Source organism: Ostrea edulis, chromosome 6 (genome assembly GCF_947568905.1).
Source record: "Ostrea edulis chromosome 6, xbOstEdul1.1, whole genome shotgun sequence".
Lineage (NCBI taxonomy): Eukaryota > Metazoa > Mollusca > Bivalvia > Ostreida > Ostreidae > Ostrea > Ostrea edulis.
The window spans coordinates 35,684,173-35,708,667 of NC_079169.1; the positions used below are offsets into that span (position 1 = coordinate 35,684,173).

Below are 24,495 nucleotides of genomic sequence, written 5' to 3' on the forward strand. Positions count from 1 at the left end.
GATTTTAGTCACGTGTCATGAAGCAGTGATGATAATAAACATGCCAGAGGCGGATCCAGGATTTCCGAAAGGGGGCACATGTGAAAGTGAAGTACTAATTAAAATAATCAGCCATTTTGGGTGCCAAATCTGGAGGCTTCATCTAGATATCTTTGATAGTGGTACCACGAAACACACATACTTTCATGGGCGCCGCCATCACATCTGACGCTTTGAGTACCGGGAATATTTACGGCGATTTCCATTGGTGCTCGATAGGTCACGTAAGATCACGCATTTTAATGAGGTATGCGAAAACATCGGCCTTGTGACCCATGGTAGGTAAACGCAGAGCGACCGACCGTGGGTTCCGACGAGGAAATTTGGTATGAATCACCTTTGGAACAAGGGGGACATATATTGGAAATTTCAGGATTCCTACACCACTGGGACCATAGGGGCGGAACAAAAACTGCCCAAAATTCACAAATTTTCAAAAATCTTCTTCTCTACAACTGCACATGTGTAAGAAAAACTGAATGCATAGTGATGTAGATCAGGAAGTCCTTTACCAGAATTGTACATTTCCTGATCACCGGGGTAAGGGTTCTGACACCTGGGTGGGGCAAAACATAGTATATAGTATTGATATGTAAAACATTTAAATAACATCTTTTTAGTGCCATTGATACTAAATTGAAATAAAATAGATATTTAGAAGGAGTAGATAGTCCTTTACCAAAATTGTAAATTCCATTATCCTAGAGGTAAGGGTTTGGTTTCAAGATGGTGTCAAAATTATAATGATTTGAAGGACTTATTTAAGTTTGCTTATACTGTATAAAATCTAAATGCATACTTAGCAATAGCGGAAAAGGATATACACAAAAAATACTGAATTTCACAACCCAGGGTTTTGACTATACATGTGGGATAGGTCGATATTAGTAATATATTTTAATGTTAATGCAAATATTATATTATATGAAGGTTTTCAGCAGTATATGTACTTTTGAGGGCATTGAAGTTTTAAGAACACATCTTATTTTATACCGTTGCTGAACTTTAGAATTTAGCATCTTGTACCGTATAGCGGATTTTTCCGCGGGTCTAAACCTTGGCGAGTTGCTGGCTCAAAGGTATGCTAAAAAAATTAGCGGAATAAATTTTGGTGGACAGGAAAGATTTATCTCTCTTGTAAATACTTACGTCGCAATGGCATTTGGCGAGTGAAATTTTTGGGGAAAGTTATCTAACCGCTAAAATAAGCCAAATTTATCATTTCGCGGCAAAAAACCTATATACGGTATTATGTTGTTGCTGAACATGAGAAATTAGCTTAGATATTGAAAACAGGAATTTTTTTTCTAGATTCCATAGCCCTTGGGATTATTGATACTTTATAATAGTACTCAGGTGACCGATAAGGCCGGTGTTCACTCATATGTGACCATTGCCAGTGAACGGCTGCTAAATTTACAGCCTTTGAGCAGGGAGGGATCTTTATCGTGCCACACCTGCTGTGACAAGGGGCCTCGGTTTTTGCTGTCTCATCGGAAGGATTGCCTCGTTTATTCGCCTCTTATGACAGACAAGGGATACAGAAAAATATAGATATAATTATAGATCCCCCAAAAGAAATATTTGAATTCATTGGCTTACATTTCCGTCAACATGTAAGAGGTTAACCGCCATACCGGTACTTGAAGGACACGATTGATTGCCTAAATAAAACCCTTTCACTGGGCCTTCCAGACCATACCCTCCTTGTGACCAGGGGCGTTACTTCACTTTACACTAGCATTCCATATGAAGAGGTTGTTGATGTTTGTAGAGAGGTTGGAATAATAGGGTCATTGAATGTGCTTCAACTGAATAACTTATTCAGATTCTTGAATAAATTCGCAAGTTCATTAACTTCATCTCCAACGGTGAATACTTCATGCAAAGCAGTGACATAGCTATGGGACAAAAATGGCACGGTCTTATGTCAACAACTCTATGGAGAGACTGGAACATAGCCTCCTACATTATTCACCAGTTAAATCTCTTAATTGAGATGAAGTTTGTTGACGGTTGAGAAAGTCTCGACGACTTTATCACGATTGCGAACTCTTACAGTCTTACCACTTTTCTATCAAGCTCACTGTGGAAATTTTCACCTCCAAGAATACTTTGTTCTAAATATCACAGCCAAACTTATAAACGGGAAAATTAAGTTCAATCTCCACACTAATCCCACCGACTTTATCTGTACCTTATACCACCCTGCTGTCAATCACCCAATACTTTCAAAGGTGTGCTTAAAAGTTCAGTCACCTGAAATCGCCACATCTGCTCTACTTCTACTACTCTCTAAGAGCAAAAGACAAATCCATAAAACTCATCTAACAAACACATGATATGATGCTTGTAAGGTACAACCGGCAAATGATGAGATATCACGACAGGACCGAGAGTGCCTCCTTCAGTACAAAGAAGAACCTTAAAATAACAGGGTTCCACTGGTCGCTACTTACCGTCCCGCCCTCAACAACTTCAACGGTATTCTTAGAAAACATTCTGCCCATTTTTTATGCCAATAAACGAATGGCTGACGATTTCAAAGAACCCCCTATGACATCCTTTGGATGGCTCAAAAACCTGAAGGATATGGTAGTAAGGACTATACTGGATAACCCTTTACCTAATGGAAGTTTCAAATTACATGTATGCTCAGACCTCAGATATCAATTATACAAATATAGTGCAGACTTGGAGAGTTTTAACTTTCCTGTAACTGGTGGCAGTTAAAGATATTGGGAATGTTTGTCTGCAAAGCCAGTAACTGCATTTATCTCATCAGTTGCGATATCTGTCAGAAGAACAAAAGATCCCCGCAGACGTCACGGTTCAACATCCAACAACACTGTGTTAAAACCAAAACAAATTGCCAGTAGCTGCACATTTCAATGATAGAAATCGCCGGTTAGAGGAAATGACAATCGTGGTTTTTGATCATTACTAAAGATTGCCAGATACATGTACCACGAAAGAGCAAAGGGGGAAATTCTTGATGCACAGACTGGGGTCATTCGACCCTTTATGTATCAACTAACCCACTGACTTCACCAGGATGAATATAGGCTGAACCTTTTTTTTTTTTTTTTAACTCTGTTTCTACTACAGTGTAAATTACATACTGGTCTATAGGACGGCGTGCTATCAAATAAAATATAATTATGGGTTAGGTAATGCAATATACCCTGGGCTGGAGTTCAAAACGATTAAAATGAAATATTAACTATCTTTACCCCCAAGAACTCGATGTCAGTGGCGGATCCAGAAATTTTTTAACGTGGGGGATGAGACAATACATGGCTTATGGCCCCATGCTGATTTCAGGGCCGAAGCCCTGGTGGGGACCCAGGAAATAAAGCCCCTCGAAAGTACTGAGTTCTAACAAAAAATTGTATTTGCGTATGAATATTTGGTGTTTTGGGGACATACTTCTATAAAAAGTGGATCATATTTGTCAGGGAGAGGCGTGCGTTGGATCAGACACTTGATATTCTATTCTTTGTCCATCTCTGCCGCTTTGCCATATTGATAATGCCATATACAATAGCATACCTGTGCCTGCTAAATTAGTCCTAATTCAAATACATTTTGAATATTTTGTTTGGAATTCAGTTCTGTGCTGAACCACCATCGTGTATTGATTTAGTGAATTTTGGTTATACCTACTGTAAGAAATCAATATTTTCATTGATATATTTTTGTTTCAATTGTAAATAAATTGTTAATTTGATTATAGTGATTAATTTCTGCTGTTTATTTAGGGTTTATTTTGACCCATAAAACAGGGGGTACTTATTCCCCCTAAGCACGTGATCCACCTCTGGTATGTCCAGGGGTCCGTGCTTACGCTACTCTCAATTTTGTCTTCTTAATAAGATTGATCAGATTGATCACTGTTTGTTATTTTCACTTTTTTCTTAATTTTATTTTGTCTTTATGACCTCCCTTCATTTCTTTGTCGTGATTTTGACAGGAGATAGAACAATCCCTCTTTATCACACTACGACACGTGAAAAAGTAATAAAAATCAAATCAGAAATAAGTTTATTTACAAAAACAACGTAGAACTTTAAACAATACAGTCATTAACACAAAACACTCACACACTTTAAAGAAAATGTAGAACATTACACAAGAAACCCGTTAACAATCATACTCGTACACCTTAGATAAAGAATATACACCAACAAGAAAATGAAACAATAAGACACAGTGGTTTCCAATTTACTAATAGTTGTTTTCAATGTTTGGGTACCGGTATTAGATTTCCACCATTTATATGGAAAATGATCTTTTTCTATTCATTCATTTTCCAAACAGCATTATGAAGATGGCTATCATCAAAATCACAAACGCAAGCATGAGAATTCCACCAGCATCCACTTGGTTTAATGTGGCTCTCTTATATTCAGTAACTGTGATAGATGGGTCCAAAATCTAAATTGCAGATAATATCGCAATGTAAGGTCATCCAAATGATGCTAAGTGTTGATGATGACTCTTAAAGCCCATTACAATTGAAAGTCTATAATTATTGTTTTCATAATGTAGTTCTTCAATAAAGTCCACTACCTCAACAATACAATTTGTGATTGATTGAAAAGAGAAATTTATTATGATCATCATCTCTGCTTTGTCCAGGGGTTTGTGTTTTGATGAATATCATTATGAATAACATATTCGTGTTTGCACTTTTCTTAATTTTGTATTCTTTATAGGATTTTGATCACTCTTCGTTATCTTCAATTGTTTATAAAAACAGCCTTCGAATGAGCATTTACAAAACAGGCGTCATGCAATCTACTATAGACATCATATCCTGCAATTCGATACCAATACCCAAAGGGTAAGGGAAAGGAGGCGTGATCAATTTCAAGAAAAGTGAAAATAACGAATGGTGATCTATCTCATAAATCCCACAAAGAATACAAAATTTAGAGTAGGACAAACACGAACCTCTGCAAATATCAGGGGGTGGGATCAGGTATTTAGGAGGAGTACGCCTCCCTTAATGACTGGTTACATCCGCCAAGAGTCCTATATCTAGATCATGTAAATGGACTAATCCGTAGTCAAAATCAGTGTGTAAAGAACGGTCCAACAATTGGTATGAAACACGTCAGATAGCATTCAAGCTAACAAAAGGTTGTTAACTATGTCTGTTGAATTCCCTGTAATATTCCTTATTTGTAACTAGTTCAAAAATGTATCATAAGCAAAACCTGATATCGCTTGTTGAATCAGTTGAGACATAAACAGCATACACAGGTGATATTTCATAAATGCTATATAGATATGGGAAGTTGATGATGTGCAATCAACTAACGTCATCCCATTTGCCATTAACGCAAGACACTTAAAGTGACGAATGAACTCGGTATGATATTGAAATCATAATGAGCTGATACGTCATGACAGTTGCTCCGCCTTGATCAATCCATATTTGGATACACATACACAACTCTATTTTTAGGATCGTATAAAAATTTATCGGAATATTGTCTTTATTCTACGCTTAAGTGCTTGTCTCAGAGAGAAACAGGCAAAATCAGAGAAATATTCCAGAAGGGGGGTCAAAACTTTCCAACAATGATAATATTTTTTTGATGTATGGTCTAAAGTGAGTCAATCGTGAGACCAAAATATAGGTCAAGTTCATTCTATTTATAGTAACACGAGCAAACGGTCAATCCCTAGCTTCCCTACATAGAAAATGGTTTAAAATTACCCATTTTTGCGATAAATTGAATTAGTTAATATCAGTTTTATGAATTAAAACTTATTGATATGGTGAAATATACAGTCTAATGTATCATTTGCGACTGTTGGGTGATTTTTCATGTTTGACGCATTAAAAGGGGGGTGCGACAAACATGGCTTACTATTTGAGATATTCATTGTTAGTCAACTTTGAGCACCTGTATCGTGTAAGGTAGACAACTATTTTAGTTGGTTGTATTTCCATATTTTTTTTAAAATACCTAGGATATATTAAGAATTATATTATGGAGCTTGGCAAATAATGAGAAGTAGCTGAAAACTGCCATAAATAGTAGCTATATTCAGACTTATTTGAAGAAAATTAATTTGGTTGTAAAACCGTTTCTTTTAATGATTTCTAATCATTTTTTTTATATAATACTCATGAAAAAAGATTTATATTATCATTTCTAAAGCTCGGAAATAGTTAAAAAAAAAAAAAAAAGGTCGAAAAAACATGATAAATACACTTCTTCTGTATAAATCGAAATGGGGATTCCCCGTGTAACTCTTCAAAAAAGGAGTCTCAAAAGATATACGAGAAATGCTGGCATCGTCTGACTTGTAATTTTTGCAAATGTTTTGGAGATCATAGCTTTATTTGTGGAAATTTTGGTCATAATTTTGAAGATTCTGACACTTCATCGTTTATTGATTGTAAGAAAGATACTTCTGCACACCTATGTTTATCGAACGGTTCGAAATATCCTTATTGATTCTGTACCGGACCAGAGTTTTATGCATTACCGGACAGTTAAATATATCAAAAACAACGAGACCATTACGGCATATATTGGAAAAGAACACGGACAAATGCAGTGTTCTAGACAATTGCTCTTCCAGAAGGCGAAGGCAGATTGGGGTGCATCACCATTATTTTGGTATCGGTCAAGGGAGGCAATTCAGGTTGAAGCTGGTAAGGAAACTTTACATAAATTTGTGTAATGTTCCACTCCCGGCTCAGGCTCCCCGAAAAAATATTAGCTGGGTTTTTGAATGTTTTTTATAAAGTGTGATGTCAAATCTGTGGGTTTTGTAGCAGTAATTAGGTGGTGGAAAAATGGATATTTATGTCTACACTTCATGTAGTGTTATACAGTATTACAGAGACCTTCCATAGGAACTATAAAATCTTCAGAGCCAGGGACGTTTTTTGTCTAACACTCAGACAGTAAGAAAAGGAGATTAAAGATCTGTAATTTATTCCGAATTTTAAAAGCCAGTCACATTCCATTATTTCAATAGTGATTAGGGGTGGGGTGGTTGAGAAAGAATAGAGGAAAAAATTCCAACTCCCACAGAAGGTGGAAAAAATCTGAACAAGAGATATGAGTAATTTGCTTTCGGTCATTGAATAATACATTCATTCAAGGACAAGTGTAGTGTAAACCTTTTTAATGCACTGCTTTTATTTTTGCTTTTGTTTGAACAATTAACCCGCCATGAAACATGATGCGGAAAGTAGGTAAATTCCCTAACTGAAAATATGTCAGAATCAAGGAACAGTACCAGTATATCATCTGATCTGAACACCTGATATCAAATTCATATTGCTCCTGCACACTACTGTCTGAGGTATAAAATCATTGAAGTGTATGTAGTCAAATCTAAAGGCATAAATTATAATAGCATAAACCTACAAACAGATATAACTATGTCATATACCAAAATTGCTACAATTTACCATTTATCACAGTACTGTATCCCTTTTTGTTAGAAAATTCTTAATGGAAATTTTTTACTTTATTGCAGGGTATAAAGCAATGCAGCATTATGCTCAAGCAAATTGAGGAATTCTTTGGCATGTTTGAAAGTACTTACCAGTATTGAGAATGATATACAAGTAGGTAAAATGAATGCATATCCTGTACTAATTCTACATTTATAAAATTGATTTTCAATCTGATGCCCAACTGATCAAATAAACCTGAACTAGCATATACATGTATGGTCTGAAAATGATAACTTATTTTGCCTTTGTTTGTAGCTTATTAATGAAATCGTTTTCAAATACTTCTTGTGTTTGATAATCTAAATATATTTTTACATTCAGACTGTTGTAAAAATGAATTACATTTGAATTCTAATTATTAATCATAATTATCCAAGAATTTGTTTTTAGCATGTCTGACTGTCTTTTTGTCCTTATTCTGATAATGAATGTCTTACAGAGTGTTTTGTATGTATATATATAATAGCTCTCCCCCCAAATTTTATCTTTTCAGAGAAAGTTTTCATTAAATGTATGATTTTTACTTATAGTGTAAGAGAATGAACCAAACAAAACAAAGAAACTGTGAATGAGTGTTCAAGGTGTCACGTTAGAAGCAGTGGAAAATCTGCACATAGATGAACATTATCTGAAGTATAGTTATGGATCTGATATCAATGTTCAGTATCAGAAGAGACCTTGTCAACAATGTACATGTATAATGCTGTGTACATCAATATTTCTTAATTCTACAATTGTTATAGATTATGGTATAATACATGATGGGGTTACATTATATTTGTCTATTATATACACATTACATGTATTTGATTTTATGAATCAGACTAAAAATGTAAATTTTTGTGTTTCTGTTAACATCTAAGTCAAAACTGAAGTAGACTGGTAGAATATACATTATAATTATTTTCTCAAACTTTTATTTTCAAAAGAACACTAAGAGATAATCTAATCACAATCTATATTTTTAAAGTTACAGGTACATTAACATATTTGATTTGAGGGGCTCAGTTTTTACAGTTAATGGTACTTTTAAATATGCTTGATATTAATTACTTTGAAATTAGTACAAGTGTGAACTTCAAAACAATGTTTATTGAAAAATCTCTTTAACAATATATATTTTATTTTAAATTCTAGGGTAGAAGGTATAATTTCAAAACAGCGGAAACACAGTAATTTTCATTTTAGGCCCCATTGTCATTAAACATAATGAAAGGATTTTGTAAAGAACTGATTTTTTCTCTCAAAATATTCCATATACATAGGTTGAAGGTTGTTAAAACTTATGTGGATGAAAATTTGGTTTTTTATTTGATATCATTGTTTTATTTTTTACCTTCAAAACACAAAACTTGTAGTGAAGGACTGAAGCTTAATCAAGATAAATAAAATTTAATGAAAGTAAAGGCCATATTCAAAGTCACTTCTTTTTTACAAATAGATCGATAGAAACCCAGTGAATGAAAGTCATGTTTAAGGTCGCATTTACATGTAAGGTCAAATACATTTCATGCAAATGATGTTTTTATTATGTTACACATGTTAAATCTTTTTGATTTTGATTTTCAAGTTGTCAATTAAAACTATTTCTAAAAGAAATCCAACTCGCATCGTTAAGTATTCCCACAAATTCTTTTATGTACACAGTGATATAATACACATACTCATTGTAAAACAAGATACATATACCCCCCCCCCCTCCATCTTTATGTATGTTTCATTGCAAGAGCAGATGTAGCATGGGTCCAGACTCCTACCCAAACCCACTCAATTTGAAAAGTAATTGCTCCATGACATGTTCATCCTTTTTAAAACTATCAAATTAAGTTATCCCCTTCCCTAAACTGTGTCTCATTGCAAGAGCAGCATGGGTCCAGATATAGACAACCACCCCTCAACAGTGTTTCATGAAAACATGCATGTAGTGTATCATATTTTTGTATATATTCTACATTTATTTAGTAGATACTGCATGTTTGTACCCTTGTTTAGACCCCCACCCCCACCCCAAATGCAGGGATTGACACCCAAGACTATATTCCTGGATCAGCGCATGATTTGCACCGCGAATCGTCAGTTACAAATTACGCACTGAGTTTGGTCTGTTATTAAGCTCAGAAATATAAGAACTTGCTGTACTAATGGCTAGCACGTATGATGTGTTCGAGGTAATGCAGAGAATTCAACACCGCACCGATCTCTGTGAAATTAAATGCATACTTCTTTGCATCAGATTAAATTTTCAAAAAAATATATAGATACTGGTGTGTTGTTGCATTCATATCAAAGCGAGTTTTTTTTTGTTGAATATATGTAATACATAAATTACACACTTGTTTGTTTAGCACATTCACATTGAAGGAATTATTTCCTTTTAGGCCTAGATCGAGGGTAGATGCATGTACATTCATGTGTGTAGTCTGATTAAAACCAGCTCCCTTCTACTAATGGTCCCTGACGACGATAGGGGAAAGGGGGGGGGGAGGGGTAATCAGGCTGTCATTCATGAGGTTAAGATTGGAATTTAAACAATCTGATTATAATCAGATCTTTGATCCGCTCCGTTATTGTTTTGTCGTTACAAACGTACAATGTTTGAATACAAACTAGGGTTTAAAATGTTTCTGAAATTAGCTGTTAAATATAGCTGTCTTGGTTACTGGGAGTACAAGACCAACAGTCCGGTACAATATATTTATTACCAGACTGTTAACAGGCATTGTCCCTTGGTGCCCCCTGTAATCAAGTCAACAATTCATACCAGTCTGATTAAAACCAGCCCCCTTCTCCTATCGTTAACCTGACGACGATAGGAGAAGGGGGGTTGGTTTTAATCAGACTGCAATTCATACCTTCTTTACTGAACACTTCGTACAATTAATCAAGATTATTTGATGTATATCAAATAGTCCACAATTAATTGAGATTGGCCATCCGAATTATTACAGTGTAAGAAACAACTTCGTTCGAACTATCTAACCACAAGCCTAACGCGGAACGAGTTAACTTAACTTCAGCAGTAAAATCTCCAGGCTTACATCAGAAGAAATTCCCAAAAAATTAGCGAATCCACCGCCATCGAGCCACATCACTGATTTATTCCCATCAGGTATCCACCCAAATCATCTTTCCTACGTCCAGCGACTCACAATGAAGCCTAAAAGGAGCCGAGGCCGAGGGAAACAGCCCAACGTCGGCATGCCAGACAAGGCAACCAAACATGGCAACGGCATGGTATCACCATCCCGTGGAAGAGGGACCCGTAAGCGACCCCGTCCGGAGTCACCACCACAGTGCCCCCTGGAGGCCGTGGGTACCCATCCTTCCACCGTTCAGCCGGTATTAGAAGTCGAGTCCTGGACGAATGACCCTCCCCCCTTCGAAGTCAACCCGGTGAGTCACTAAATTGTATCAATCAAATTCCTTATTTACAAGTCAACTCACCCACTCAAGCTAGTTTTGTAGACGCTGTAGGAAGCCACATACCCAACAAACTTAAGCTCGGGATCTGGGAGGGTCAATTTATTGACCTCTCCCTACTGCTTAAATCCGCAGCGGAACTTGATAATTTTGACTCGCAGGGCAACCTACAAATTCAAAATGGCAAACTCTGCATATCAAACTCTCGCCCCAATTCTTTCATGCACATCGAAAGATGGACTTCCGCGTTTCTCATCTTTACTAGCGTAATGCTAGAAAAATATCCCGAGAAGGCTCAGGAACTACTCAAATATGCAAGGGATATCAGACTTGCAGCCAGTAGATCTAGCTCTTGGTTCAAATACGACGAACAGTTTCGCCTTCGTCAAGCGTTCACACCGTATACCTCATGGGGGAAAATCCATACTGAATTCTGGCTTCTCCATGTATCTGCTGGCAACAACCAACTAACACAAAATTCACTAGCCCAACCTAATCCTCCACCCAAATCACCTTCAAACAAACAAACTTGCATTGCTTATAATGCTGGTAAAGATTGTCGTTTTTTCCCCAGATGCCGATATAGCCACGCGTGTAGCCGATGCAGAGCCAAGCACCCTCAAGTTAAGTGTCCTAAGCAATAATTCAATTTACTCGCTAGGTCACACACCAATTAATACTGCCGCATTAGCTCATTATTTGCAAGGATACCAGCACGCTAAATTTCTACTGCAAGGTTTTACTTTTGGTTTTCGTTTGCAATACCTGGGTCAACGGGGGGCAAAGCAATGCCGCAATTTACCAAGCTTACAGTCCAACATGTTAGTAGCTCAACAAAAAATCACCAAAGAACTCTCCCTTCAGCGCATTGCAGGACCTTTTAACAGTTTACCTTTCACTAATCTCAAACTATCCCCAATAGGCTTAGTTCCCAAGAAGGATGGAGATATGCGCCTTATTCACCATCTATCATACCCAGAGGGAAATTCTGTTAATGACTTTATTGACCCGGCAGCTTGTTCCGTTCATTATTCAGGCATCGACGATGCAGCCAGCTTTATAGCTGCTCTGGGTCAAGGTTGCCTACTTGCAAAATCCGACATTAAATCAGCTTTTCGCCTTATCCTTATTCATCCCGCAGACTTCGACCTATTGGGCTTTAAATTCCAAGGGCATTATTATTTTGACAAGATGCTCCCATTTGGAGCTTCAATCAGCTGTTCATTGTGGGACCAATTTGCGTCCTTTTTGCACTGGATCACACTACAACATTCCCAAAACCCTTCCATTATACATTATTTAGATGATTTTTTGTTTTGCGGCCCAAACTATTCACTACAATGCGCCAACACTTTGCAAACCTTCAGAATGCTGTGTGTCGACTTGGGGGTCCCCATTGCCGAAGATAAAACTGTGGAACCAACCACTGACTTAGTTTTCCTTGGCATCAGATTCAATACCCTTAACATGACCATGTCACTACCTTCTGATAAGCTTCACAAATTACGCGATGCTATTCAAGCTGTCCTCCAGGCTAAGAAGGTAACGCTACAACAAATGCAGTCTCTGTTAGGGCTATTGAATTTTGCCTGTCGAGTTGTAGCCCCTGGTCGTGCTTTCTGCAGACGCTTAATCAATGCCACAATTGGTGTTAAAAAGCAACATCACAAAATTCGGGTGTCTGTCAACATCAAGCTGAACCTCATGGTCTGGACTAGCTTTCTGAAATGCTACAATGGTGTTTCAGTTATTAAAACCCCACTTTAGACGACTATTCAATACAATTATTTACTGACAGTGCTGGGGGCGATCAGGGTGGATTCGGGGTCTATTTCAGTGACAAATGGGCATGGGGGTCCTGGCCCTTACACTGGTCTACACTGGGCATTACCACGGATATGACTTTCTTAGAACTTTTCCCTGTAGTAGTAGCGCTTGCACTATGGCACCAACATTTCCAAAATTCCAAACTCCTCTTCCACATCGATAACATGGCCGTCGTCCACATTATCAACAACTCTACAAGCAAATCCCCCCGAGTCATGTGCCTAGTTCGAAAACTCGTGCTCCTTGCATTACAACACAACATCCAAATTCATGCTACCTATATCCCCTCAAAATCTAACTCTATTGCTGATTCAATATCTCGTTCACAGTGGGCCAGATTCCGACGTCTCGCACCAGAAGCAGAATTCTTCCCCACCCCCTACCCCGACATCTGTGGGACATTTAGAGGAAGAAGCAGCAAGACTCTTACACAACTCATTATCATCTAACACTCACTCCACTTATAACACTGCAATACAGCAGTTTCAAATTTTTCGCACCCAGTACAAATTGCCTCAAACATGGCCTGCCCCTGTAGATCAGTTGTTGCATTATCTAGCCTACTTATCTCTTCGAGGAGGCGCCTTTAGAACAGCCCAACTTTATATAAATGCCATCTCTCACTTTCATAAACTTAAAGGTTATTCAGACACCACAAACATCTACATTGTGTCTAAAACATTGCAAGGTCTCCGGAGGTCTGCTGGTCATAATAAGGACCTCAGAATCCCCATCTCACTACAGCTTCTTACCAAAATTATTCAGGTCTTGCCAACCATTTGTAGATCTCCTTATGAATCGTCCCTATTTACAGCTGCATATTGTTTAACTTATTTTGGGTTGCTTCGAGTTAGCGAAGTGCTCCATATCCAGCCATCCGACCTACTTGTCCAGTCATCTGGCCACATTTCACTCACAATTCCCAAGTCTAAAACGGATCAGTTAGGACGGTCAACCACTGTAACAATTAACAAGCAAACCCTCGGAGCTTTCTGTCCAGTAAACTTAGTCAGGTCTTACATTAAATCAAGACCTAGCATCACCAGTACTCTGCTAGTACATATCAATGGCAAACCTATAACTCGTTTTCAATTTCAATCCATTTTTAAAAAAAAGTCTCTCATGCTTGAAGGTACCAGGCTATTACAGGTCTCATAGCTTTCGTATAGGTATGGCCACCGAGTTGGCCAAGCAGGGGGTTCCAGACACTCAGATTAAAGCTATGGGGCGATGGAATTCCAATGCCTACTTGACCTACATTCGCCCCATCTCCTAGATTAATCTTTCCATGTATTTTCTACTAATAGCTATCCCTATATATATTTCAAGGTTCCTTATCACATGTATAATTCAAATCAAGTATTCCAGGTGTGTCTATCTGGATAATCGGATCATCTATCCCCTATTGGGCTGGGTTGGCAGCACAGCACAGGCCAGGGGGCTCTGACCTCAACCTACCAGCAAGGATCACTTGGAACGGTATTCGTGGCCTTAAGTGGAATCAAGTGCAAAAGACAATCTCAAACATGGTCAATAATGCCCCACCTCCAGACTTCCTGCTCTTCCATGTAGGATCAAACGATCTTACTTCCTCCGACATCACTTCCCAATCCCTCGCCAACATGATTCAATGCACTTTATATAGATACAATGCTCTGTGGCCTACAACCAAACTCATCTGGTCAGGCTTACTTCCTAGGCGCTATTGGCATCATGTATCCTTAAAGGATGGGCCCAAAATCAACAAAAAACGTCAAAGGCTAAACAAACTAATGCTAAAGTTCATGGCCAAAGAAGTTTCAGGTTTTTATATAGATCATGATCATAATATCAAGTTCTCAGAAATACCGTTATTTCGCCAAGATGGCACCCATTTATCTAGCTTGGGAAACCAAGTATTTCTCAATAATCTACAGGCAGGGTTACAATCTTTCCTCTCCCAAGACTAAAACACCACCCATTCCCCTCAGTGACACCCCCCCCCCCTCTTATTCATTCCATGGTTTGGCCAGACAGCCATTTGCTCTTTTACTCCTGGGTTCAGTTAGGTAATTCACTACATGCCTAGGTCGGCTAAATAAGTAATTTTAAGTTCAAGTTTCCAAGGCACTAGTGTATGTCCAATTTATTGTGGGGGACATTGTCCCAATGTCTGTGGCGGACTGGGGAGTGCGTTGGGGTAGTTGATCACTAATTCTGCGCCAAAACCGGCTCTCCTCCCACCTGCTACTAAAGCAGGGGACAGGTAGTTAAGGTATACCCTCCAGATGACCACTTACATAGGTCAAGGGTCAGTCAATATTCATGAAAATAGTAATTTCTTGAATAAGTTGGTAAAGTTTATTTCGTGGGGCTCTCGGCTAGTTCATAGCTGGGGCCACATCCACCTCCTACTAAGGGAGGGGATGCTTCAGGCTGGTGCATGTTGCGACAACTGTAGGAGGGTCTACAGCTTGATCTGCACTTGCTAATTAAACCAGGTAGCACGCAGGAGACAGGTGAGATGCGCAGAGGTCTCTACCCCCCTTAGAACGTGGTCACCCGTTCAGGCTGGGCACCTATGTTCACATAGGGCCCCCGGTGTTATCCCTACTTTGGTAGTTAAACTGGTACACTGGCCGCCTCCCCAGTTCCCCACAAAAAATTCCTATGCGACCTTTTCCACCACATATTGTTATTGCTGCATCCTGTTTCTGATGAATTCAATAAATATTCAAACTTGTATCACTCTTATCAATCCTGCTGTCAAGCAGCTTACCAAGGACTACAAGGGCAGCCAGCTAAGTGTAGACATACCTACTTGAGTAATTCATCAATTAGGTCAAGGTCACTTCCAATCCAGGCAGTAGGCCAAATGTCTCACAGCTGGTTGTGCTGTATACATTATACATTACAGTCAAATCGTTTTCCAGTTAATTATAACTTGTCTCAGGCCAGATCATGGCTTTGTAGCCAATTCTATTATTAATTGTTTTCATTTATATAATCAATCTATTATAACCTCCCTGCATTAGCATAAACCATTCGGAACAACTGGATCCTGCATATACATGTGTTTTATACTTGCGTACTGTACTTGTTAAACTATAATTATACTGATTTTATTACAATTTTATGTGTATTCACACAACACTTATCCGCTGTCTCAGAAACTGATGTGTGAAGCAGTTGGGTTATTTTATTGTATATACCATGTTGTTAATTTAAATCTTGTCTGCAATCAGTTTTTCATAAATAATTATAGATATGTGCAGTGCAGAAGTGTGAACTCTGATAGTATTAGTACATGTGAATGATTGTTATTTATTTCCATTGCTTGTTAACCTGTACATGCCCCCCCCCCCTTTCCCAAGGAACCTTGATTGGCGAATAAACAATATATATAGAGAGAGTTAAAAGATTAAAACTAAAGTAAATGTTTCTTGGTTAAAATACATTGGTTGTCCTGTGAACATGTATCATGTATACATTTACATAATAAATTGTAATTTTCCCGCCGTGTTACTTCCCTTTCCAGTATCTAATTTTGGATCAATATTCTACATCAGTACTGCGTTTGAATATTAATTAGCGATTAGATAGCGTGTTTACATGAATATCGAAGATAAAACTGGACGGCGGTAAGAGGAAAATAAATGTAATGTGATACCATGGGATTATTTGAAAGCTTTGATCAAGGCTTTATCTAGAAATCACTGTCCAAATCTTGAAATATTCTTGAACAATACACTGAACTCGAGAAAAAACACAAATAAACAAAGTGCAGGGGTAGGTTTTCATCTTGCGGGCCATTTTTAACTTATTTGCAAGCGGATGATGCAATTTGGACAGTGAATACTCGATTCTGTGAAACTTATATATTTATATTATGCCATGTTTTTATTGGTTTATGTACAGCTGGCTGTGCGCCGTGTCGATTTATGATCATCTATTTGCGTCTTGTACAATCTGGTCAAATGACGTCATAGGACCCTTGCCATCTTTTAAGTAAACATGCGAAGTGAAAGTACAGGAGGCGCATATATGTTTTGGTATTTGAAAAGTGTCTTTAGTTTTGTAATATTAATAAATGAACTACACCCAAAACAGTAGGATATAAAGCTTCATTTTTCTGAATAATTCTTACACCTGATCTTAAGTCACATGCGTAAGTTAGATTGTTACTTTATCCTTAAAGTCTATTCTCATTAAAAGATCCAAATGTGAAACAGATGTGGAAGACTTTCTTGTGTCTTCTATTTCAAGTTTTCCAGAATACATCACATCAACATCTAAACAGCAGTGAATATTGTTGAAAATTTAAACGTGGTCATTGTGTCTATATATAAAATTTAAAGCTACAACAAGGACTCATTAAAAACTGAAGATAGTCAAGATTGATCAATCCCATAATTCCTATAAAGAATACAAAATTAGGAGTAAGACAAACACAGACACTGACAACTTATGCCTTGGAGGAGTAAGTATCCCCTGTTGACCGGCCACAGTAATCTTGAATCCTATGACTTGATCAGGTGAACGGCTAATTCGTAGTGAAAATGAGTATGTAAAGAATTGCCCAAAATTGATATGAAGGACGTCCGATATAGCATTTGACCCAAATGACAGCTTGTATTTCTAAATTAGTTCGTTATAACGACCATGCAATTTGGGAAATGCTGATTTTAAACGAGAGTATTGGAAGCCCTGCAACACTAACATTTTTAGTACTTTGCTTTAACTTACGATCTGATCACATGCAGAACATGCTTTTGAGTATGGAATCCGTTGAAAGATGTACATGTACATCATATATAGGTTATAATGGAATATTGCGACATACATACGAGAAGTTGACGACCAGCATAAACCACCAAGTATCGTTCACACTATTAAATTGTGTTCATTCTCTAACCAAGCACATTTGATGGAATATAATTGAAATGTTTGGACGAGGCTTTTACTAAAATGGCTCGCGTCACGGTAGGTATGAAATAGAACCCTACTTAATATCGAAGGTAGGTCGAAATTTGATTAAACTCGACAACGTAAAGTCCTTGGTGTTTCGATATAAGTGAATTATCCTCGATAAAACTTATCAATGAATTAATCAAGATATCAACCAATTATTAATTATTAAATTTATCAAATTTTGATTTGATAGAAATTGTATTCATATACATTGTCTGAACACAATTTTAAGCTGATATTATACATATCTTCGATTGAAATGCTTTTGGGAAATGCAGCAAACTGCGATGGATGACTTAATGTTTAAAATAAAGCAAGAAAAAACAATATATCAGTTGTAACAGTATATGACAAAGCTCTTCCATTCAGATGAAATACTGCTCAAATGAATCGGATTTATTCTTCTAGCAGGAAACATTATGTAGGTTGTTACCTGTTTCATACCACGAAGAACAGATATATCAATTTCAGGCAAATTATTTCTAATTCCATCCTTTATTTCTTCGAGGTTTACATCACAGTAATTTGTGCATCGTAGGAGGTGTATATCTAAAATCCCCAGGTGTGTTCTCATACGAGAAATAAATTCCTGGTACTCATTTTTTTCTGAAGTGAATGGATCATCGATTTTTGTTAAAACCCCAAACATAGGAATATCTAAAAACAGAATACAGACAAAACATGTTTTAAAAGATTAATTTTCTCTTTTGCTATGATCATAGTTATCAAATCGTGAAGGTTTTATTAAACACAGATCAAGGTTCTCTAAAATATTTGTATTTTCACAATACAAAGTAAGGAAATTCAGAGAGACACGTTTCTCGTACTTTTTGTAAGAAACGACAATAGATATCAGAATCTGTTTTTGATAAACATGCAAAATAACGAACAGCAATCAATCCCATAACTTCGACAAAAAGGACAAAATTAAGAGTAGAGCAAACACGGACCCTTCGAAACACCAGAGGTGAGATTAGGTGCCAAGGAGGAGTAAGCACCTCTGTCGAGCGGGCACACCCGCTGTGAGTCTTATATCTTGATCAGACAAATTGAGTAATCCATAGTCACAATGAGTATGCAACCAACGGCCTAGCAAATGGTATTTATCATATCAGACTTTATTTGACCCAATGACAGGTTGTATTGGTAAAGAACTATGAACGATAATATTGTTTCATCGCCTACTTTCAGGCCAATTTTTTTTTATAAGTTTTCATTTCGAAATAACTTTTGTGTCAATATAAATTTATATCTGTATGAATTTTCATAAAAGTTAATATATTTTTCGAAACAGAGATAACTCTTAAATTTGGGTTAAAAATCATGTTTTTCACTATTGAAATCTATGGAAAACGGAAAATATTTTTGAATCCCCCCGTAAAACACAAATTCCTTATTAAGGGTATTATAAATTTTCATTTAGCAAATATATGCCAAAACTTTTGTTGTTGCATGTGGTGTTCCAACGCACTTTGAAAAATTACTCACTTTGAAAAACAAATTCAAAGTACGTTAAATTTGGGACGAAGTCAGCATACTTTGAAAAAAATTGTTTTTAAAGTGCGTTGGTGTCAACCATATTAACACACTTTGCAAAAACAAATTTTGTAGGACTCGGTCTATTTTCTTGAATCTTTTAAAAATGATAGATAACTATATGAACTTTGATATTTGATGATGACGTCGTCTCTGGATCTGAAACGTTTTGTTGATTTTGGGTAATTATAAGGGCCTTTCTCTGCGAGAGCTCAACAATGATTAGACTGTCCGTTCCTCCAACTGTCCGTCCAATTTCATTTGTTTTGAACAATATTCTTTTCCCATGACCAAAGTCTGGCCAAAGCTTTACCCTTAAATTGCCCATGGGTAGAGAATATGCAGTGACCTTGATCCAATTTCCTATATCAAATGTTACTATAGATAAACTTATTTGAGTAAGATCTTTGTCTGGAGCATATTATCTCTACCCTTGGTCCAACCGGACTCATATTTCACCCACAGAGTGCACATGGGTGGAGGATGTGCAGTGGCCATGAACCAATTTTCTAGATCATAGGTCAAAGGCAAACTAACGTTTCTGTATAAAATCCTTGTCTGGAGCACATTTCTCTCCCCTTGGCTTTACAAGGCTCAAACTTCACCCATACACGTTTGTTGAGCACAGAATGGTCATCTCCGAAAACAATATTTTCGAAATACTTTGCATATATTTTGCTAAAAGAGGGATCCTTTGAAATAGTCACCATTTCGAATTTGACCTCTGATGAAACTCTCAAGATTCTAGTGTAGCAAGTATGAGAGCGGATCTAAAATTGAATTATAATTAAATTCGGGGTAGGGTCTTGTCTACATGCAATCAGTTTGAGTGATATACTGGTAAAAAATCATAGAGATTTGCGTGTATTTTTACTTTTCCCATCCCCGTTTCCGACAACGGTAGATGAATTTCTCTAATTTTGAGAAAGAAATACAACTCTTAATTATTCCCCTCTGTTAATTAAAATCAAAGTTCCTAGATTTAAATGTTCAAAATGCGTAAAGTGTCTCCATGAAAAAAAAAATACTGAGGTACCCTTCGGATTTTTTTTTTCAAAATGCGTTGATTTGGTCCCAAATTTAATGCACCTTGTTTAATTTTTTAAGTGGATGTTTTTTAAGTGCGTTGCCACACATGTCAGACAGCATTAGGTGGTAATTCAGATCGATATAACCACAAAGTTGCGAAATGTTGAAATTATACGAGACTGTTGAAACCCCTGTAACATAAACTTGTTTGTCAGTGGCCTGCTTTGATTAAAAAATTAATCATACGCAGAACAATCCCTTGCGTATTGAATCAGTTGAGAGACATAAACACCATATCCAGGTTTTAATGACTGTAATGCTACATAAAAATGGGAAGTTGACGATGAAGGAGATGAAGCTGAAGTCATCCTGTTTGTCATAAATCTCAATTATTAGCTTTCCGTGGACACCTTCGTTCAATAAAATATCCAAACATGAAGTAAATATGAAAGAATATGTGGCGTCTTTTATTTCGAATTCAGAGGGATATATCCAATTGGTATATGAATGAAATGATACATGCAATTGTTAAAAGATAAATTGTCGATATATCTAAATTTCGAATTGGAGGCCACAGCGAGACATTTTATTTTCTGTTATGGGTCAGAATTACCCGTAATACACAGCAGCAGAATTTGCTAACAAATGTAATTAAATTATTAATATTTATTTACAATTAATGATTGAAAGACAATTGTAACAATAGCAAAATACTAATTTGTGGTTGTTGAACAATAAATATCCAAAATCCGTGTCAAACTGAATCTACACACAAAAAATAGTTAATTCCAAAATCCTAGTTCCCAGTTATAAGAATAAATCCAAATGCCTATTATGTCTAATCAGAGCTTTCTTTATCAGAAGAATTTCAGTGTAGTTTAATAAGAATAAATTTTCTTGTACAATCCTGAAAGACAATGATCCAACCATTACATCATTTTCTACTAATGAAGTAAACATCGAGCTCTAGAACAATCTAGCTCACAAGTGTCAATTGAGTACAAGCAGTAACAGTACACAACAAGAAGTAAACATCGAGCTCTTCAACAACCTAGGTCATAGGTGTCAATTGAGTGCAATTAGTACACAATACTTCCCATGTAGAAGATCCTCACGAAAATATTAACAGTTGTGAAGGAGAAACTTCAAATGCCACAACAAAAGTTATAAATCAAATGTGGATTCTAAAAATATCCAACGAATTTTTCGTAAATTTGAAATCACGAAACTTTTTCTCAAATCAGCAGCATCAAAGAGCATAACCATTCAACACTTTACACGACCATTCCCCGCGGTAAATCAAAGAGTATACTTTTTGATATCATAGACAGTTGCTTCTTCAACAAAACAGAAAACGGAAATATTCATATCTAGTGATTGGTCATTCAAAAAATTACTTTGTTAAAAACCACTTTGATTCTTCACACAAGTACTCTGTTAATGTTGAAAAGATGATAGAGTTCCTTGTTGACAATATCTACGTAGTCCTTGGTGATCAGGTCTTTCAACAGTCTGTTGGAATTTCCATGGGCACGAACTATGCTTCTTGTTCGCTGACTTGTTTTTATATTTTAATCAGTCATAATTTATTCAAAAGCTCCTACATGAGAAGAAAGATATCTTGCTGTTGCTTTCAACACGAGATAAAGATATACATGTATCAACGACATTTTATCTATTAACAATAATCATTATCATTCATATGTCGATTCGATATACATGTATCCCAGTGAACTCGAAATAGGACACCACATAGCTTTCCATATCTACTTCGTACTCAGATACTTTATTAAAGATAGATGTTAACGGCAAACTAATGACTCAACTTTACGATAAACGGGATGACTTCAGCTTTTCCATCATCAACTTTCAATATTTATGTAGCAAAATTCCATTATAACCTGCATATAGAGTTTGTCTCTCAACTGGTCGATGTGCAAGAGATTGTTCTGCGTATGAACAACCTTTAACTCGAGGCAGGCTACTGACAAATAAGTTGATGTTACAGGGGTTCAACAGTCTTGTTTAAAGTCAAAATTTCGCAAAGTTTATGGTCGTTATAACGATCTAGTTTGCCAATGGCCTATATTTTTCATAATGCTATGCGAGTTATTTCCCCCTGATTAGAGAGGGCGCGCAGCACATTGTGGTCCTCGGTTGACGGTGTCATATAAGGAATGCATAGAAATTTTACTATTTTTTTTATTGCAATCAATTTCCAGTTAAAGAATTTTTCTAAGAATTGAGTGTAATGACTTAATAACTGATCAATGATAAATTCACTTATTCACCGATTACATTTATATGTGTCCCTTGTGTGATTTTCTCGCAAGGAATGTATGGTCATTATGTAACAAAGTATGTAAATATTAACTATTCCTCGATTTCATTAGATCAGAAATAGGATGTCTTTAGTACGAGATAGAGGTATATCACCAATTTATCATTATTAATTATTTCATCAATATTTTCGACAACCAAAACACATGCAATAAGATATGCCTAAACACATGTGAAACCATCGCATATATGTACATTATCAATTTATCATTCCACACTGAACAAAACTTACTGTCGCTAAATGTACACCAGGTGCAAATAAACAGAACATATCAATTATCTCAAATTTTTATCTCTATTTCTATTGATTTTTTTTTCACGTGTAATTCAATCTTTGAAAGTTAAATTTTGTGTACATCAACTTACAGCTCTTCTTGCAATTCAATTACGTAACAACAATCGGGCTGTCCCCTCTCATTATTACATGCAGATTTTGTTATTTTCACGTGTAGAGATAGACCTATGATGGGTTGATTGCCCCATACCCCTCTTTTAAAAAAGATAAACAGCATTGTCGTGAATGGTAGTGGAAATGTAAAATTTAACCGACGAATGGAGCTGAAAGATCAACCCTTGCCGCCCTCCCTCTCGAGCGTTGAGTTTTTATCTAAATTTACTTGTCAAGAATTTTCAGCCAATATCATGAAGTTTTTAACTCATTTAACATTTAAACGATGCTACATGTATGATTATATCACATATTTTTATTATGCTTTTAATTCTAGGTGTCTGTTATTTTTTTAGAACAGATTACTGCTGAAATTATTGGTATTAATTGCGTTATAACTTGGACAGAAATAAATGTCAAATGCGCCTTTAACACCCTCTTCCCCAACTCTACAATTTGACGAAGTGCATTATTTAAAAAAAAATCTCCAAACAACCTAAGACATTTAACCTTGTTTGTGTCATAGATAAATAAAAAACTGTTAAATCGTAGCAAAATAAAGAATAAAGTAATATGAGTTTTGCTGTACATTAATTGTTAATACGTGAAGCTTAAGACCAAAGTCGCAAGCACCCCTCCCAATTTCCGTTGTAAGGGGAGTAACTGCAAAAATGTAGGCCACACCACCTGTCATTATGTCAAATGCTGTGTGATGTCTTTCATACCAATGGTAAGGATATTCTTTATACACTGATTTTGACTACAGATTCATCCATTTACCTGATCAAGATATAAGGTTGACATGGATGTGACCGGTCGACAGGGGATGCTTAATCCTCCCATGCAACTGATCCCACCTCAGGTATGTCCAAGGATCCGTGTTTGCCCAAGTTTTTATTTTGTATTTTTTATAGGAGTTATGAGATCGATCAGTGTTCGTTATCTTTACCTTTCATTGAATCGTGAACGGACTTCAAATTGGAAGCAATGAATATTGACGCACGTTTCTGACAGGTTAAATTCCTATGAGTGCCAAATACTAAACAAATATATAGCCCAGGTGGCGAGGAGAATGAGTAAGTTCAATCTCTTCATATGTAATCAAAACTCCATAAATGTTTATATGGAGCTATTTGCATTTATGAAAAATTGGAGACAGGAAAGGACAATTCAAGTATTCAACCGTTTATGACATTTGCATAACATATCATTCATGTGTAATATTTGCTGAGTAAAGATGCATCTCTGTAAGTGTTGAATTGGAATGTAAGAATTCTATAAAACTAAATTCTACTCATTAAAATAGAACAGTATACCTCTTCGTCTTGATGTACTGGAACTGTGAACAGCTTGCATAAGGTTCTCTGGTAGACTTGGGTTTGCAGCAGAAACAAGAAAGATAATTCTGTCGACTCTGATATTTGATTTAGCGAGTGGATATAGATTGTTAAGCTCCTCCTCATTTTGCCTTATG

General features: G+C 36.6%; 2 protein-coding genes across 6 annotated transcripts in view; both read right to left on the bottom strand.

The window, feature by feature from the left end:
• LOC125683570 (uncharacterized) overlaps nt 1-24,495 on the bottom strand; it is a 127,346-nt gene that overhangs the window by 27,240 nt on the left and 75,611 nt on the right. The gene's annotated exons all lie outside the window — the stretch shown is intronic.
• The window catches only part of LOC125683580 (uncharacterized), a 40,605-nt gene continuing 20,181 nt past the window's right edge, over nt 4,072-24,495 (bottom strand). For 3 of the 5 annotated variants that reach the window (XR_008795735.1, XM_048924880.2, XM_048924882.2), the window contains exons 6-8: nt 24,338-24,489; nt 18,162-18,385; nt 4,072-4,476 (exon numbers count right to left, since the gene is read on the bottom strand). Coding sequence is in view for 2 of the 5 variants with exons in the window: in XM_048924880.2 (XP_048780837.2) it covers nt 4,345-4,476; nt 18,162-18,385; nt 24,338-24,489 (508 nt within the window). In the remaining 3 variants the exon portion in view is untranslated. The remainder of the gene's footprint in view (nt 4,477-18,161; nt 18,386-24,337; nt 24,490-24,495) is intronic. The other 2 variants (XR_008795736.1, XR_008795734.1) reach the window with 1 other exon arrangement.